Raw genomic sequence first — 18,928 nt, 5'->3', positions numbered from 1 at the left:
TTAAAAAATACTGGCATTGTCCAGAACATTTTAACAAGTTTATTTATATTAAAAACTCATATAGATGGAAAAACTTTTAATGCCTGATTTATGCCCCCTCCTTTTCCACTTGCAGTCTTATACTTGGGTACCTTTTGGCCCCGTGGGGGGAAGGTAGGGGGGAGTCTAGTAGTCAGGACCATGCGTAACAAGGAGAAAAAGAATTTGTGGAGCTCCAATGCCTTCATGAAGAGGATCTGTGCCCATGCTCTCTGCACTGGTGGGAGTCCTGGTGCCATGGTCGTGCTTGGTATGAGTGGCACAGGGCTGGGGTAGCCAGCTGGGTAGCCAGGGCTACCCAGACATGACACAAGCTGTGCCCTTCAAGTCCAGATGCTGGACGCCAAGCAGGGGTGCCTGCCGCCCTCCCCTGGGCTCCTTCAGCTCCTACTGAAAGTAAATACTGTAGGTCCTTTGTTGACCACCTGCAAGTGGAGAGCAGGAAATGGTGCTGGTTGTCCCACCCCAATGCTTAGATGTATTAGAAGCACTGCAGAGTGCTGCCACAGGGCTTAAATTCAGAGTACGGCGCACTGCTCAGCTGTGCGGCTCAGGAACATTTGAGCCACACCCCCACTTCCGGCATCTTACTGGTTAAACAGATGAGTCTAAGGAGTGTTTGCTCTGGCCAGCCTCAAACCTCAGTCATTAGATCTCAATTTCCAAGTACCTAGGGATTACAGGTAAGAGCCACCAGTGCCTGGCTTTTTTGTTGTGGTGTTGTTAACACTGGGGCTTGAACCTTGGCTTTCTGCTTGTTTCGCTGGGCAAGCACTCTACTGCTTGAGACAAACTCCAGCCTTTCTTACGTCAGGTTGTTTTTCAAGTAGCATTTTGCTTCTGCCCTTTGTGAGTCCCTCCACTTCTGACTCCAACAACGCTGGCATTACTGACATCAGCCACCACACCTTGGCCTTAATTTCATCACTTCAGGTTCCTATAAAATCTTGGGATAAGAATGTGTAAAGTACTAAAATGCGTAATACATATAAGCCACAGGTATAACTGATGCTCGCTTTGTTTTTTCCTTTGCATTTATCACAGTCACAATTGGCTTTGCCGTCCCTCATGCGGGAGGCCTCCTATCGCACCTGTCCTGTGCTGAGTTTGTGACGGAGTGGATGAGTGCACAGGCAGGTGGACTGTCACTCCTTCACTTTGTGAAGCTCTCCCCATTTTGTGAATCACCAGTTCTAGCCTAGGAGGAGTGCAGAAGGCCTTGGTAGTACCCAGGAGGGCCTCTGCTGAGCGGGGCTGGTTTCTTCCAGCGCCACCCCCCGCCCTGTGCCTCATGTATCGCTTCTATCCACAGCTGAGCCTCGTGGGGGTTCAGAGCTAGGCTGCCCCCTCCACAGATGCCAGGCCTGCCTGTGACTCCTAGCTGGCTCTAACCCTTTCCAGCTGATCTGAGGGTTTGTGCAAGTCTGGCCTTGTGTGTGCATTCCACAAGTCACAGCCTGGGCGTTGTGCTTGTGGCCACCATTCGGATCACCTGAGTCCCATCAACACTCAGGCCTGATCCATCCAGGGAAGCAACACTGATGCTGAGATTGGTCGTGTGGTTTGCTTGCCTCCTCCACCCTGTCCTCTCTCCCCACAACACCCAGCTCCTGGGCTGGGACAGATTGCTCCCCTTTTGGTCCTTCCTGTACTTTCTGTTGCAGAGCTCTTACCTCGTTGTTTTGTCATGGTCCCTAAGGACAAGGAACTGTGATTTCTATCTTTGTAGTATAGTAATTGGTACAAAATAGGCATTGAATAAATGTGTATCAAACAGATGAACACTCTGGGTGCTGGTGGCTCAAGCCTGTAATCCTAGCTACTCAGGAGGCTGAGATCTGAGGATCATGGCTCAAAGCCAGCCCAAGCAAGAATGTCTGAGATCCAATCTCTGATTAACCACCAGAAAACTGGAGGTGGTATAGCTCAAAGTGGTAGACTGCTAGCCTTAAGCAAAAGACCTCAGAGACAGAGCCCAGGCCCTGAGTTCAAGTCCCATGACTGACAAAAACAAAACAAAGGGGGAAAAAAAAAACATGAATGGCATGAACTCTAGACCTGGAACAAAAATCTGGCTTTTTTTTTTTTTTTTTGGCCAGTCCTGGGCCTTGGACTCAGGGCCTGAGCACTGTCCCTGGCTTCTTCCCGCTCAAGGCTAGCACTCTGCCACTTGAGTCACAGCGCCGCTTCTGGCCATTTTCTGTATATGTGGTGCTGGGGAATCGAACCTAGGGCCTCGTGTATCCGAGGCAGGCACTCTTGCCACTAGGCTATATCCCCAGCCCAAAAATCTGGCTTATTAATATGCTCTGTTTACATGGAGAGCACCAACCATCCTTCTCTGACTGCTCAATTCCATTAAAAAATAGGTTTCCTATAAACAGATAGGTAGGCACTCAGCTTGGGGATGCTTTTAGTTTGTCCTCAAGGACTAGACAGAGCAGGCCCACAATACCCCCAGGATTTGGGTGCACAGCCATGCAGGTCTCTGGTAGCAATTTCTTCTCGTGTATTCACTCAGAGAACCTAATTCTGTCATGTGAACAGAAAAGCAGGAGGCTGATCTTGTCACGGGATTCTTTTCTGATGGCTCTCTTTGCCCAATAGTTACAAGCATTTTGAAACCCTTAATCTTTATTTTTGTCTTTACATAGTTGTACAACAATCGGATTTTAAGTACAATGCATCTTGGGCTGTGTCACTGCTTCCATCCTGTCCCTTGCCCTGTTGATGGTGTTACACATTCACAGGTGACAGAATTGTCCACCTCACTCCGAGGTGTACTTTTGCTTTGCTAATATTTCCTCACAGTTTTGCAAATAGCACATTTGTGTGTCATCTGAAGAACTGGGGTGAGTGTCACTCCATAATCTTCGTTTCCCGTGTCAAAGCTGTAGGAAAAGAGGAGCAAGGTGGAATAGAAACGTTCTCAGTGTGACTGATTGAGAAGAGTTGGGGAAACTGGGAGGCCATGCTGGAGACAGAGCATGGGGGACTGGGGACTGTGGAAGGTGCTGGGACTGAAGCACAGACAAGCAAAAGGTGTCACGCTTACAGCCCCAGCCCAGACGCCCAGTGACGCGGACACCTCCATAAGATACACAGGTGGCCTCGGCTGCAGACACCTGGACTTGAGACTGAAATGGGAAGAGGCAAAGGGTTATTTCATATCATTGAAGGGACATTGTTTTAGGATGAACCAACTGTGAGCACACATGCAGCAAATGATGGTCCACCCCACTCAAAAAAGACACAGCTGTCCATGAAAGCCAGTCATTCCCCAGTGAGTCCTAGTGAGGTCAGTACTGCATGCTCAGCAGTAGGCAGGCCATAGTGAGCAAAAACAAGCAATCCATTTTAGAATTAAATGAACAACAAGAAGACACTTGAAGATACAGCCAATGACATTCTGAATGGGACTGGGGGTGGGGGGGCGGAAACAGCAAGCACTTCAAGTGGGATTGCATCAGATTCACATAAAATGAAATAATAATTTTAGCCTGTTTGTCCCTGTGCAGATAGATCTTGAAGTGTCTCCCCCACATTTGTGTCTGACAGGAAGGTTTCAAGCAACACAGGAAGGACTTTGGTACATTTTGAGTTGACCTTTGTACTAAAGGAGGAAACAGTAGAGAGGTCCAGGTCCTGTGTTCTGCAGCACAGGTGAAGGAGGCATGGGAGGGTGGGTCTGGGCCCTCTGTCAGGAGGTTTGGTTTCTGTGAATTTTTCTGCAGTTTCTGGGAGTGCTTGTTACAGTGTGAGGTGGATGTTGTGACTTCTCCAGCATTACTCTGGGAGATGGTGCTGGCCATTCACATTCTTCTGTTTTCATACAGGTTTCAGGCTTGCCTTGTCTGTTTCTGTGAGAATGTCATTGGAATTTTGATGAGGGTTGTCTTGTGTTTGCATATTGCTTTTGGCAGTTTGGTCATTTTAACAGTATTGAGTTTGCCAATGCATGAATATGCAATGCCTTTCCATCTGCTGCCATTTCTTTTTTTTTTTTTTTTTTTACTTTTTTTTTCTTATTTATTGTCAAAGTGATGTACAGAGAGGTTACAGTTTCATATATTAGGCACTGGGTACATTTCTTGTACTGTTTGTTACCTCCCCCCTCACTCCCCCTCCCCCTCCCCCTTTCCCTCTCCCCCCATGAGTTGTTCAGTTGGTTTATACCAAACAGTTTTGCAAGTATTGCTTTTGTAGTCGTTTGTCTTTTTATCCTTTGTCTCTCAATTTTGGTATTCCCTTTCACTTTCCTGGTTCTAATTGCTGCCATTTCTTTTCTTTTTTTAAATATATGGTTTTAATCAGATTGGTTTTAACATCTTTGGTTGCTTTCAATTTGTTTAGTATTGTGTTTTGGGTTTTGTTTTGGTTTTATTTTGAGACTATGGTGAATGCAATTGCCTTCTAGATTTCTCTGTCAGCAGGCCAAACCAGGGTATTTCAAATTCCTGGGTTTCACCTTGTATTACAAAGTGAGAACTGACAGTGATATTTGCACTAGGAAAATGTGCGAGTTGTGGTGTTTGTAACCATTTGTCTTTTGTTAGAGATTATCTCATCCCAACATCAGCAATGATGTTAGCCCTTGGGAAATGTATTTTGAAAATTACCTTACTCTACACCTTGTATTATTTTCTTAATTCTTTATAATCACCTATTTTTAAATTCTTTTTATATGTTGAATATTTTCCTTATTTCATTTCTGGACATACATGACTGTCTTGGAGAAAAATAAAATAATGACCAGAATAAAATTAGTTGAAGTAAAAGATACTTTTCAAAAATACAGTACACTTCTATGTTCAGAAAAGTATTATAAAAATAAATCATTATTTCCAAATATGTAACCGGTATTCCAGATCTTAACAATTTTAATAAACATATCAATTAAAAGCTTTCTCAGTACATGTACATAATTTGATCAGATTCATCCCCTCTATTATTCTTTCTGGTTCCCCCTTGAGTTACTTTTAAATGTAAAAAGTATGTTTTTGTTTTTGTTTTTGTTTGCCAGTCCTGGACTCAGGGCCTGAGCACTGTCCCTGGCTTCTCTTTGCTCAAGGCTAGCACTCTGCCACTTGAGCCACAGCTCCACTTCTGGCTTTTTCTGTTTATGTGGTGCTGAGGAATCGAACCCAGGGCTTCATGCATGCTATGGAAGCACTCTACCACTAAGCCACATTCCCAGTCCCAAAGTGTGTTTTTAATGTGTAAAGTAGCACATTTCTTGGTATTTCCTAGTCATTTGGTATGCTCTGTGTGTGTGTGTGAGTGTGCGCATGCACATGCGTGCGCAGAGCTTGAACTCAGGGCCTGAGTGCTGTCCCTGAGCTTTTTCACTTGAGGAGGGTGCTCTACCACTTGAGCCACCACTCCACTTTCTGGTGCTTAATTGGAGGTAAGAGTCTCAGGGACTTTCCTGCCTGGGCTGCCTTCGAACCATGATCCTCAGATCTCAGCCTGCTATGTGGTTGTGGTTGGGATGACAGGCATAGTAACCACAGGCACTCTTTAAAGTTCTCCCCCCCACCCCGCCCCCATCTACACCAGAAACAACAAAAACCTTAGCACAGCCAACGAAGGTGCTCACTCACAGCTTTTCATTTATTATATCTGCAATGGTTGCCATCTTATCTTCTGGCATACCAAAACTACGGCAGAGTGCAATTAGTTTCAGGCAAAGTGAAGAAAGGTAGGAAGGCTGCTTCAGCTTTTCCCGCACCTGGCTGGAGGGGAAGCTGGTGAATCCTTCCAGCCTGTGGAGCAGGCGCCGGATCTTGATCAGCGTGGCGAGCAGCATCAGGTCGTCCTCGCCCAGGTACAGCCTCGTGGGGATGTCTAACGGCCAGGGCTGGAGCAACTGGTCAGCAGAAAGCAAGGCGGAGGCACAAGTCAGCAGTGGGACTGGGTGGGTGGATGCTGACTCTGGGCCCTCACTTGGTGTCCAGGCTATCTGTAGTAGGAGGGAAGAGCCGACAGCCAACCTGGATACTTCTGCCGGCTGGCCTGGGTCTGTGTGAACTCAGGGAGACCAGGCCTCCAGCAGCCTGTCTGCTGGGGGGCACCTTGGGGTGCCTTTCCTCCTCTGCGGGGTCCCTGTCTGTGGGTGGCCTCCTGCCCTGGGCCCCTGCCCTCCCCACTGCCTCAGTCTCCCCTGACTGGAAACCTGGTCCCCGCCCCAACTGGAGTAGGGGTGGATGCACAGTGGGGTGACCCCGTGGTGGCTCACCTGTCCTACTATAAATGAATTGCGCCTAACACCTCTGAATAAACACGAGAGGCAGTTAGAAACAACATATAGATAAAATTCACCTTTTTTTTTTTACTTTTTTTTTACTTTTTTTTTTTTTTTTTTGCCAGTCCTGGGCCTTAGCACTGTCCTTGGCTTCTTTTTGTTTTTGTTTTTGTTTTTTTTTTTGCTCAAGGCTAGCACTCTACCACTTGAGCCACAGCACCACTTCTGGCTTTTTCTATATATATGGTGCTGAGGAATTGAATCCAGGGCTTGGGTATTTGGGTAGAGGTTCTAGAAGGACCAAGACTCAATGAGATCACCTGAGAGTGAAAACAAAAGCTGAGCCCTGGATATATACGAGGCAAGCACTCTGCCACTAGGCCATATTCCCAGCCCTCGTAACTTTTTAGACAAGGCCCCATTTTTTTCCAAGACTGGTCAGGACTGTGATCCCCTTACCTACCTACTTCCACTTCTGGACTCTGAGCTTCTCTTATTATTGTGAACTGTTTAAACTACTTTTTTTTTTTTAATGTACCTTCACTTTGGTTCCAACACTGATTCTTGCTTGTTGGCCCATTGCTAGGAAAGTAATGGAAATCTTGTCTTGTCCCAAGATGCGGATTCCAACATAATTGTTCAAAGCAAGGAAGACTGGCTTAAATGAAACAAAGGATGAGGAAACAGTGGACCGTGACCAATTCCAGGCTCTTATTCTGTTGCCAGCTTGGTCTGAGCATTGGCCTCCCAAGATGTTGATGTAAACCCTGGAAGGAGACGAAAAGCCCCAGTTACAAGCTCAGATGCTAACCAAGGGGCCGGGATGCTGCTACGAGCCAGTTGTTGCAGGAGTGGCAGAAGCCAGTGATGAGTCTCAGGAGCGAGAACTGACTTCATTATGGAGTCTGCAGGTGTGAATGGCTGGCCACAGGTGGTTTACCAGGTGGGAACGCCTCTCCCACAATGCCGCACAGCACAGCAAGAACATGCAGGCAAGCTGTGTCCCTGGAGGAAGCAGCGTGGCATCATGGCACGGCTCTGGAGACTTCTAGCCTCACATCCCAAATCCCTGCAGTCACCCCAGACCTTCTATATTGCAATTGTATCGTTCCTATGTTCTGAGATTTTTTTTCCCCTCTGAGAACATGTGGAATCGAATACACCAAAAATGTTTCTGAGCTGTACAGTGCCACCTGAAGACCACTAACTTAACATATCTTCCTAAAACCATCCTTACTTTTTTTTTGGTCAGTCATTTGGCATGAACTCAGGAACTGGGAGCTGTTCTGGAGCTGTTTTGCTTAAGGCTAGCGCTCTACCACCTGAGTCACAGCGCCACGTCTGGTTTTCTGGTGGTTAACTGGAGATAAGAATCTCATGGACTTTCCTGCCTGGGCTGGCTTTGAACCGTTATCCTCAGATCTCAGCCTCCTGGGTAGCTAGGATGACACACATAAGCCACTGGTGCCTGGCTCCTTACTCTTTAAAAAGGAAAATTTTAACAGGACTAGAAAGAAAATGAGATGGAATGAAAGAAGTTGGATGGCACCTACCAGACATTCCCATTGGGGTGGTAGCAGGAGGCTCTGCCGGAGGAGTCAAGCACAGCCAGGACGGCAGGAGCCACGAGTGCATCTTCCTGCACGATGCTGGTGAAGCCGCTGGTTTTGTTGGGCACTCGGATGAGGGCCAGATTCCCCGATGGGTAGCTGAGGTCAGATAAGGCCCAGGGAGTGGTTCAATTTATGAGAGCTCACTGAAATTCCCCCTTCTGAAAATGGGAGTTAGTGTTAACAAAAAAAGGTTTTTTACTTTGTATGTGGATCAACATGTAGCTACAAGGCATAGAGTGTCTCATGCAAATACCACTAGGAAAGAGAATCTAGCAACATGTAAAAAGAATTATACATATTGGTCACTTTCACACCTGAAAATTAATTCATATACCCTATGAACAGAATAATGAGAAATAAAAACCAGTCTGCTCTGTGGACATGGAAGAAGCAGGGAACTTCAAAAAGATCTTGTAAATTTTACCAGCTTTTCTCTGGGCAGTAGGATATCCCTGTATTTCATTGTTGCTCTTTTTGAAGAAAGAAAGGATACAATATCTGTGTGGTTCCATCTGGAAATGAAGTCAGGAACTTGTTCCCCTGCTTGTAATACTTCTCCAGGAGCTCGTTCCTCACCACCTGTGCCCGGGAGAGAACAGAACGCTTAGCTACAGGTGTCATGGGGAGAGAGCCTAGAACATGGCAGCAAACACGGGCTGGCCTCGGCATGGCTATTCTGTCAGTCAGTCTGGCAATCTATCTATCTATCTGTCATCTAACTCCCTACCCTTCATCTTTCTATCTGTTTGAAACACTATCTTTGCTACATCACCTGGCCATTTGCCATCTTCAGAAAGCCTCAGCTTTCCGAGTGCTGGAGATTACAGGGTTCCACACACCCCCGCTCACAGCCCATATCCAGCTCTCAAACTGTTCTTGCTGACAAATAGTTAAATGTGTCACGTGGCCAAGTTGATTTTTTTTAATGGCAATTAAAAAGAATTTCCAAGTTACTTACCTTGCCACATGCTTTCCTAGAATCACAACAAATGATGGACATTTTGGTGTTTCTTATATAAAAGTCATACATGTCTTCTGTTGGCTTTTTTTCTTGTACATCCATGGAAAGTTGGTAAGAAATGGTTTTTAAGTGCTTTGAATCTACAGGAAAGAAAAGCACATGTATGTGTATGTTTTAAGCTTTCTAAGACCTTCTAAAATTAAATATCAAACTCATTATAAATGCATTGATTTGTCAGATAATTTTTGTTTAACTTGTGCCAGGTCCAAGCTGGAACTCAGGGCCTGGGTACTGTCCCTAAGCTTTGTTACTCAAGGCTAGTACTTTACCACTGGAGCCACAGCTCCACTCCTGGCTTTTTTTCAGTGAATTGGAGATAAAGAGTCCCATGGACTTTCCTGCCCAGGCTGGCTTGGAACCTGTGATCCTCAGATCTCAGCCTCCTGAGTAGAGTAGCTAGGATTACAGGCGTGAGCCATTGGCACCTGGATAGAATTTTTTAAAGGGAGAAAAATGAGGCCCTTCATCAAATTAGTGAGGGGTTTCTTTTGTTAAAAACATTCTTTGGGTTTAAAAAGAATAGAAAAAAGTACGAAAAAGAAAAACAAGTTTTATTAAGTGGAATTTTCTAGGTTCTAATTTCAGTTAAGAAACAACTGAATATCAAGAGACCTTAAGCAATATTAGGGATTTAGTTACACAGTCTAAGTTAACAAAAGTACGTGTTCTCTTGACATCTTTTCAATAGCTCTTGGGTGGCAGGGACGGCAGGGCCGGGGGGGGGGGGTTCTGTGGAGAGCAGCAAGCACTGGGCTTGGGATGGGAAGGCCGCTTGGCTGCTGCCCCCAAGCCTGAGGTGTTCTGGTCACGCATCCTCCCCACCCAGGCTGGGAAACAAGATGGAGTGTGCCCTTCCCCGCCCTGAGTCGGGGCCTCAGCTCTCCAGGGCTGTGGCTGTAGTGGGCGCTGCTAGGGCGTTTCAGTGAACAACGACAATGTGATGAAAACTTCCCAAAGTCAGACGACTGAGACCCCCAGTTTTTGAGCCATCTGACAACTGTCTTTATGCTACTTAGACATGGTCTTCATCTTCATCTTCCCTGGTCGCACGCTGAGCCCCAAGGCTGTGCAGTGAGCACGGCATGTGGGCTCCCCCCACTCACCTTCCTCAGAGAAGTTGCTGGGCTCACTTGTTATCATCGCAAAATGTCTGGCCAGTTGTCGCTCCTGTTTCCTATAAAAATCAAAGATGCCATGTACAAGTTTGAACGGAGGTCGTAATTTCAAGCAGTATACTATAAATTCCTGCTTAGTTTTGCTATCCATTGCATTTCTCTTTTTTTGTGGGTCATGGGGCTTGAACTAGGCTAGGGCTCTCCCACTTTGAGCCACAGCACCGGCTTCGTATTATGATCCTCAGATCTCGGCCTCTTGAGTGAGTAGGATGACATGTGCAAGCACATGGCTCCATTGCTGTTTTTAACCAGTTTATTTAATGGGTCTCTAGATCGTTGGGCAAGCTTCCTCCACATAGGAATTCTGAATTGCCTTGACAATTTACAGTTGGTAAGTTCCACTCTGAATCAGTGAGTATCTGAGTTTCTGAGTTTCTGGAACTGCCCCTCCACTGCCCTGGCTGGAGACTGAACCTAGGGCCTGGCTGGGGTTTGGGCCTGGCTCCACCTGTGAGCCACATCTCCAGCCCTCCAGTGGCTTGCTATGGCCAAGTTCTATCTCTACTCAGGAGATGTGCTTGTCTATAGAGAATGTACAGTCATGATGACGTATTTTGGAACAACAACAACAACAAGGGTGGCACTAAGCAGAGCTCTCCAGAGTAGCTGGCCTGCCTGAATGGACCCAGACCCAGCTTACCTCCGCAAGGCTTTCTCTTTCGCCTTAATCCTATCCAGCTCACTGCCATGGGCTGCATGAGGCTGGATACTGATTAACTCAAATGCAGGGCCTTTCATCTTTTGGCTTTCCTCATAGATGTAGTTAATCAGATTCTGAAAACGATGACAGCAGAAACTCTGAAAGGCAGAGAGGTCATCTCACCCCTCAATGAGGTGAGGTGACTAGCGGGACCCCAGGGGTGTCCACAGCCATTTTCATGTTCACAGCTTCATTAATAATGATAAGATTCATATCCCTCTACAGCTCAGCCACTTACAGTGGACAATTCAATGCATTCCTAGTGTTTGGATTTGTGCATCTATAATCATAAGCAATTTTAGGATGGGAAACCTGTCCCATTAACCAGCACTTCCTCTTACTCTGGAAACCACTCATTAACTTTGTTTCTCCAGATCCACCTGTTGTTCTTATTCCCACCCATCCCTCTTTTTTTTCCCATCCTGGGGCTTGAACTCAGGGCATGGGCACTGTTCCTGAGCTGCTTTTGTTTATGACTAGCTCTCTACCACTTGAGCACAGCATCACTTCTGGCTTTTTCTATGTATGTGGTACTGAGGAATCGAACCTAGGGCTTCATGCATGCTAGGCAAGCACACTACCACTAAGCCACATTCCCAGCCTTTCTCCTTCTTCTTGGTTCTAGAGTTTAAACTTAGGGCCTTGCACTTAAACTTTCTGGGCAAGCTCTCCATCATAAGCCAGGCCACCAGCCATTTTACTTTTGTTTTACAAGTAGGGTCTCACATTTATACCTGGGCTCACATGAACTTGGATCCTTCAGTGTATTCTTCCTGTGTGCTTTTTCTTTCTTTAAAATTGTTTTATTTATTTATTTATTTATTTATTTATTTATTTATTTATTTATTTATTTATTGCTAGTCCTGGGCCTTGAACTCAGGGCCTGAGCACTGTTCCAGGCTGCTTTTTGCTCAAAGCTACCACTCTGCCACTTGAGCCACAGAGCCACTTCTGGCCATTTTCTATATATGTGGTGCTGAAGAATCAAACCCAGGGCTTCATGTATATGAGGCAAGCACTCTTGCCACTAGGCCATATTCCCAGCCCCCTCACAAAATTTTTGCCTGAGCTGGCCCTAACACTTACTATTATCTCTATTGATTTAGTGCCAGTAGTAGGGCTTGATTTACCTGTGCTCTTGCTTATTAGCTTTTTCTGCTCAAGTCTGGTGTTCTACCACTTGTGCACATCTCCAAGTCCAGCTTTTGCTGGTTATTGGAGATAAGAATCTCTCAGGTCTATCTACCTGACCTTGAACTACCATAACCCTCAGAACTCAGCTTTCTGCATAGCTAGGACTGCAGGCATGAGCACTGGCACCTAGCCTTCTGTGTCTCTCCTGGTGTGGAGTGATTTTCCTTCTTAGCTGTGACTTGCATTTCCCTGACAGCCCAGGTATAGTTTCTTTGAGATAGTCAGGAAAGGGGAAGGACAGAATACTACGTGTAAAGAAATAGGAGCTGGGGATTTAGCTCAGTAGAAGAGCACCTGCATGGCAAGTGTAAGGCCCCAAGTTTGATGTAAGGCCCTGAGTTCGGTCCTCAGCTCTGGGAAAAAAAAAAAAAAAACAGCGACAAAAATAAAGTGCACTGGTTTTTAGAACTTACATGTCCTGTGGGTTTGGAGCAAAGATCCGCATAGCTAAAAAATGCCTGAAGGTCAGCTCCACAGAATTCACACTTGAGTGAGTGCTCCTCCTCCTCTTCATCCTTCTGGGAGGGAGGAGGACAATGAGGAGCTGTCCCTGTGAGGCCCGTGGCTCCTGTTACTCCCGGGGCTCTGTGGCACTAGGGACAAGGCCCTGGGCTGGGAAGGCCGGGGCTGCCAGAGGTGAGGAGGGCAGTGTGGCAGTCTCAGTTGTCTGGGAGCCCAGCCTGGTCCTCTGAATCCCGTCTGTGAGGAAAGGAGAATTTACAGGGGAGGAGAAGCAAGCCGTCAGGGCCTGGGGTGACCCCTGGAGGGGCAACGCCCCATGGCTGAGTGCTTGTCCCTGGACTTGGTGTGGGCAAGCACCTGGAATCCTGCAGGGGCAGTCATCACAGGGAGCACCTGGCAAGCGAGCCCTTTGCCTTTATCCTTGTCAAGCTTCTTTACAAATCTTCATGTGGCCTTTGGTATCATTTTTACAGCAATAAGGAATACAACTTAAAGGCTGGGATGTAGCTCAGTGGCAAAGTGCGACATCCTGGGCTCAATCCTCAGGATAGAAATAAAAACAACAGGGCTGGGGATATGGCCTAGTGGCAAGAGTGCTTGCCTCGTATACATGAGGCCCTGGGTTCAATTCCCCAGCACCACATATACAGAAAATGGCCAGAAGTGGCGCTGTGGCTCAAGTGGCAGAGTGCTATAGCAGCCTTGAGCAAAAAGAAGCCAGGGACACTGCTCAGGCCCTGAGTCCAAGCCCCAGGACTGGCCAAAAAACAAACAAACAAAAAAAAAAAACCAAACACCTAAAAAACAAACAAACAAACGAAACCCCAAAACATCTTAAAGAATCACCTGGTAGTTAATGTCCAGTGTGGCTTTCTCGTGTTTGTATGACAGAACGGGCGGCAGCCCAATGCTGGGCAGTGTTCTTAGCGGAGACTCAAACAGTGTAATAAAGTCTTCCTTAAACTGAATTATACAAAGAGAAAGGAAACAGTGGAGGGCTGGAGCCGTGGCTTCTCAGGGAGCTGTGGGCAGTGCCACCGTGAGCCTGCCTACCTCCAGCTCGCACAGAATGCTCAGCCTCAGCTCTTCGGGATTGACGACCCATCTTCCTGAGGGCGGGCGGGGGGGGGGGGGGAAGGGAGGCTTAAAGTTCATGCCAAGTGTCCTAGTTGTTCTAGTTTGGAGATTCCTCCCTACCCAGTCCTCCTTGTCCTTCACACTCACATGCACAGAAACACACATATGCACACACAGGATTTCAGCCCCAGAGCCCCTAATTTCCAGTGCCTTCTTGATTTTTTTTTTTTGTTGTTGTTGTTGTTTTTGCCAGTCCTGGGCCTGGCTCACGGCCTGAGCACTGTCCCTGGCTTCTTTTTGCTCAAGGCTAGCGCTCTGCCACTTGAGCCACAGCGCCACTTCTGGCCTTTTTCTATATATGTGGTGCTGAAGAATCGAACCCAGGGCTTCATGTATACGAGGCAAGCACTCTTGCCACTAGGCCATATTCCCAGCCTTCCAGTGCCTTCTTACACACACTCTTAGAGCCTTTCCTCAAAGAGGCAGGCACTGTGCATGGCACATTTGCATCGCTAACCAAAGCTGAGGCCCAGTGGCCCCTCACCTGGCAGGTTAGAGGTTAGAGTTTCAAATTCACTTTCTCTGGAGATGAGATCTGCTTCTTCCTCTTCTTTTTCCTTTTCTTTTTTTTCTTCTTCTTCCTCCTCCTCCTCCTCTTCCTCTTCCTCCTCCTCCTCCTTCTCCTCCTCCTCCTCCTCCTCTTCTTCTTTCTCTTCCTTCTCTTTCTCCTCCTCCCCCTCCTCTTCCTCTTCTTCTTCTTCAAAAAATAAGCATGCGTGTTTATCATTAATCTTGCCAATGCAGAAATAAGTTAAATATACAAGAAGACATGTCTCTTGGAAAAATAAGTACCCTTGCCGTGTTTATTTTATCTTTGCATTTTTGCCTTTTCCCAAATCACAGTGTGTCAACAATAAGGTACATAGGCACTTAACGCCCATGTGTCACCATGGGCCATGCCCCCCTGCCATCCTAGGGTGCTCTGGTGAATATTCTGGGACGAGGTAGTGCTCCTGCACAACCATCATCCTCACACCCTTGTTTCAGGGTCAGGGGGCATTCAGAGTACAGTACCCTTCCCAGAACCACAAAACACTCTTTCCTTCTCTAGTTTCCAAAGTCCCCAGGCCTCTTGTTCTGGTACACACTTTAAAGCCTGCAGCACTCCACAGACTCCGGTAAATAATACCTAAGTCTGGTGAGGGTGAGGTGGTCCTCCAGCTGTGAAGTCATGAATGAAGGGTTAGGGATAGGAAAGACACTCCATTCCAGAGAGGAGAGACAGGAATGACTCCCCACTCCAGAGGGGAGGGACGGGAAAGACTCAAGGGTTAACAGGCCCACCAGAGTATATAACTCTAGATGCCAGGGCTCAGCACCAATCTTTGGCTGAGGATGCTCCCTTCTAGACCTCCAGACTCTAGGGTGGGGCCTCACCTTGCCCGGTGACCTGGCTGGCACACACATGCATGCACACACAGGACTGGTGAGGTCATGCATGCACACATGCACACAACTCTGTGAGGACATGCATGCACATGCACACACACGACTGGTGAGGCCATGTTCCTTGCCCTCCATCACAGTGGCAATTTTGCTTCCACAGGAGCTCAATGCCAGCTCACATTCCTCCACCCCGGGATTCCAGCACCCAGGCTCCTCTCCCCATAAAAGCTACCTACTTGCAAACAGTTTTCCATAAATTTCCTGAAGCCAACTTTCCTCGGTCTGTGTTGACATTGAAATGCATGGACACAAACTCTGGTAGATATTCCTGGAATTTAGATACAGCATTAGTTTTAAGTATACTTATTTGGCCCCTAGCAAGTCTAAATATAGTCAGTATAATAATCACATAGCAAGCGCACATGGGAGATCTTGGTTCTGTTTTCTGTGTAATATTTTCTTCATGTCGATCTGTTAGGTTGGGCATAGTGTGAGGAGCAAATCTGTTCTTGAGCACATGACTTCTTAGTATGTGCATGTGCACGTGCGTGTGTGTGTATGTTACTGGATTTAAATTCAGTGCCTTATACTCACTAGGCAAGTTCTTGAGTCATGCCTACAACTGACATTTGTTTTGGAAAAAATTTCTTTTCTAAACAATGCCACATTTTCCCCTTGAGGCCCTACTAAATCAGTGGATATGGGGGTGGCTGTTGGTGGTAGTGAGGTGTACATGGAAACCCTTGAATTTAAATTAGCATTAATTATTCATGCTTAAAAATGACCCCAGCTTTGTTTTTCTGTTTTTTGTTTGTTTTTTTTGGGGGGGGGTCAGTCCTGGGCCTTGGACTCAGGGCCTGAGCACTGTCCCTGGCTTCTTTTTGCTCAAGGCTAGCACTCTGCCACTTGAGCCACAGTGCCACTTCTGGCCATTTTCTATATATGTGGTGCTGGGGAATCGAACCCAGGGCTTCATGTATATGAGGCAAGCACTCCTGCCACTAGGCCATATTCCCAGCCACCCCACCCCCAGCTCTGTTTTAAAGGCTGATGTTAAATGCACTGTAATTGAGCCACTTGCATTCTTTCTTCAATTAATTTAATAATTCAGTTGCATTCCTGACATAAGGAGGAGGCAGTAATTAGAGAATTTGACTAGTTAATTGTTGTCACAATATTGCTTTTCCTGATTGTTGTTTCATCACTGCATTGCAGTTTTTAGGGTTTCCTAAAACGACTGAGCCATACGCGGGGCTTGGGATCCAAGGAGGCCCTTCTTCACCATCTTCAGTCCACATGTTCATGCTGTGTGTTGCCTGGCACACTGTATCAGTCCAGTGGTGTTTATGACTGTAGTTGCAAGGGACAGCTCTGTGGATGCCTGAGCAAGTCTCAGCAGGAGTGCATCCTGTTTATCCAACCTCTGGGCTGAGTGCAGCAGTGTTTTAGAAAATTCTATGGGCAGCATTTTGTGTGGTTCCTTCCCCCACCCCAATGAAATGGTTAATGATAAGGAACGCATCTTTGTCCTTCTAAACTAACACACAAGATGGTTTCTGGGATTCCATGTGAAGATGGAGAACAGATGGAGGATGGTTACAAAATTAACACTTCTGAGAACTTAATATCTAGTGCTTAATACTTAATACCTGGTGGTGACCACTCACAGAACCTTGCCTGTCTTTGCAAAAGTCAAGTGGAGCTGGCAGCACCACCACCTTCCTGCAAGCAAGGAACCTGGGACTCATGGGGATTCCAGAGCTTCCTGTTTTTTTTAACAGGACTGGGGTTTGCACTCAGAGCCTCATGCCCCTGGCTCCTTTGAGTTCGCTTGTTTGTCAGATTGGGTCTTGTTTTACCAGGCAGACTTCAGACCACTCTCCTCCTAGTTAGGCCTCTCCTGTATAGCCAGGATGACATACAGAACGGAGCCATCACACCAGACTTATCTGTTGAAATGGGTCTTGCTCACTTGTCTGTGCTGTCCTTAAACAGCGATTTTCCCCAATTTCTGCCTCACCAGCTCCAATGCAATTTAAAAAATATTTGTGTGTGTGTGTGTGTATAAATAAGTTGTAAATGCCTGGATTATTTTTACTGCATTTCATAACATGTTTATCGAGGAGGTAATATTATCAGTTTCCAGAAACTAATATGAAAGTTAGAAATGTTTTCTTACCTGTCTAAATCTACTTCAGACATGTCTTTCCTAAATGTTTGAAATATTTTAGGGAAACCTGTTGAGTGAAGCATTTCAGAGTTTAGACATTCCCTCTAATAAATCAGCATTGCTGTCTAAGATTCGTTGTCGTTTTGTCACAGTGTGTGTGTGTGCATGTGCACGTTTGTATATGTGTGTGTGCATGTGCATGCACTTACACATGCATGTATGCCTGTGCCATGTGCTGGGGTAGGGAGTAACCGGGTCCAAATACCAAGTACCCCTTCTGCACCCACTACACCTCTGCCACGCCTGTCTCTTTAAGGACGGTGGAGCAGAGGTGCTTCAACCCATAATCCCAGTTCTTGGGGGTGACTGAAATCCGGAGGTTCAGGATTCCTGCTGGCCCAGGCTCCACACCGCTCCCAACTCTGCTTGAGAAACCACTTCTAACTTCTTAAGCATAACCAGAGCTAGGATCACACGTGTGAGCCACCCAGGGCCTAGGGGTGCTGTCTATTAAAAGGACGTATGAAAACCTAAGTGAGACAGACTCAGGGTGCCAGACTCGGGGAAGGCAGGCCGTGCCCGGGCCCCAACCGGGACCTCCAGCCCCCCAGGCCACCCTAGACCCCCCCAAGCCTCTCACCCTAGGCCCCCAGCCCAGCCCCCCGTGGCCCTCCCAGCCCCTAAGCCCAGGCCCCCGTGGCCCACCCAGCCCCCCATCTCTGCCTCCCAGGCCCCTCAGCCCCCCAGCTCTGCCTCCCAGCTCCCTAGCTCTGCCTCCCAGGCCCCTCAGCCCCCCAGCTCTGCCTCCCAGGCCCCTCAGCCCCCCAGCTCTGCCTCCCAGGCCCCTCAGCCCCCCAGCTCTGCCTCCCAGGCCCCTCAGCCCCCCAGCTCTGCCTCCCAGGCCCCTCAGCCCCTCAGCTCTGCCCCTCAGCCCCCCAGCTCTGCCTCCCAGGCCCCCCAGCTCTGCCTCCCAGCCCCCCCGGCCCCTCAGCTCTGCCCCTCAGCCCCCCAGCTCTGCCTCCCAGGCCCCTCAGCCCCTCAGCTCTGCCCCTCAGCCCCCCAGCTCTGCCTCCCAGCGCCCCCCAGCCCCTCAGCTCTGCCCCTCAGCCCCCCAGCTCTGCCACCCAGGCCCCTCAGCCCCCCAGCTCTGCCTCCCAGCCCCCCAGCCCAGCCGTACTGGAGGCCGAGGAGGCCAGGCTGGGGCTGGCCGAGGCGCTGGGCGTGGAGCTCCTGGGCAGGCTGGGCAGCGTGGAGCTGACGCTGGTGCTGTCCACGCTGACCAGGCGCGGCTGGGACTGCTCCCAGTCCTCAACGTCGTCCCCGCGGGCCAGGTCCAGGGTGGAGAGGAGCTCTTCCTCGTACGGGGACGGGGAGGCCGCCCCCTCTGCGCCGGCCCCCGGGGCCGGGGCCGGGTCCCCGCGGTGCTCGGCGCGGTGCTCCTCCTCCTCCTCCACCTCCTCCTCCTCCTCCTCCTCTTCCACCTCCTCCTCCATCTCCTCCACTCGGTCCTCCTCCAACTCCTCATCCTCCTCCCACTCCTCCTGCTCCTCCAGCTCCTCCAGCTCCTCCTCCTCCAGCTCCTCCTCCGACTCTCCCGAGCTGGGATCCGGATCCGAGCGCAGGACGTCCATGGCTGCCGCTCCGGGACTCGCGCGCGGCGCCCCGCGGAGCCGCGTCCTTCCGTCTCCCGGCGACGCCGCCCCCGCGGCGTCCCCGTCTCCGGGGGAACGCCCCGCCTCCCGGATTTAAAGGGGCAGGACGCCTTGGGCGTCCCCTCTGCCGTGCGC

General features: G+C 48.4%; 1 protein-coding gene across 1 annotated transcript; it reads right to left on the bottom strand.

Moving 5' to 3' along the window:
* Window positions 1-5,635: 5,635 nt before the first annotated feature.
* On the bottom strand, window positions 5,636-17,592 carry Erich6 (glutamate rich 6). The gene is made up of 13 exons (XM_048334438.1): window positions 17,151-17,592; window positions 15,208-15,299; window positions 14,267-14,282; window positions 13,502-13,667; window positions 13,295-13,411; window positions 12,400-12,501; window positions 10,733-10,890; window positions 10,021-10,091; window positions 8,855-9,000; window positions 8,390-8,475; window positions 7,837-7,992; window positions 6,822-7,050; window positions 5,636-5,908 (listed from the first exon to the last, which is right to left on the bottom strand). The coding sequence occupies exons 1-13, from the start codon at window positions 17,222-17,224 to the stop codon at window positions 5,639-5,641; spliced, it is 1,683 nt and encodes a 560-aa protein (XP_048190395.1). The 5' UTR covers window positions 17,225-17,592; the 3' UTR covers window positions 5,636-5,638.
* Between the last annotated feature and the right edge of the window lie 1,336 nt (window positions 17,593-18,928).

This window comes from Perognathus longimembris, chromosome 26, assembly GCF_023159225.1.
Source record: "Perognathus longimembris pacificus isolate PPM17 chromosome 26, ASM2315922v1, whole genome shotgun sequence".
Classification (NCBI taxonomy): Eukaryota; Metazoa; Chordata; class Mammalia; order Rodentia; family Heteromyidae; genus Perognathus; species Perognathus longimembris.
Note: the sequence above shows the minus strand (reverse complement) of the source record. Positions and strands in the feature narration are given on the sequence as shown.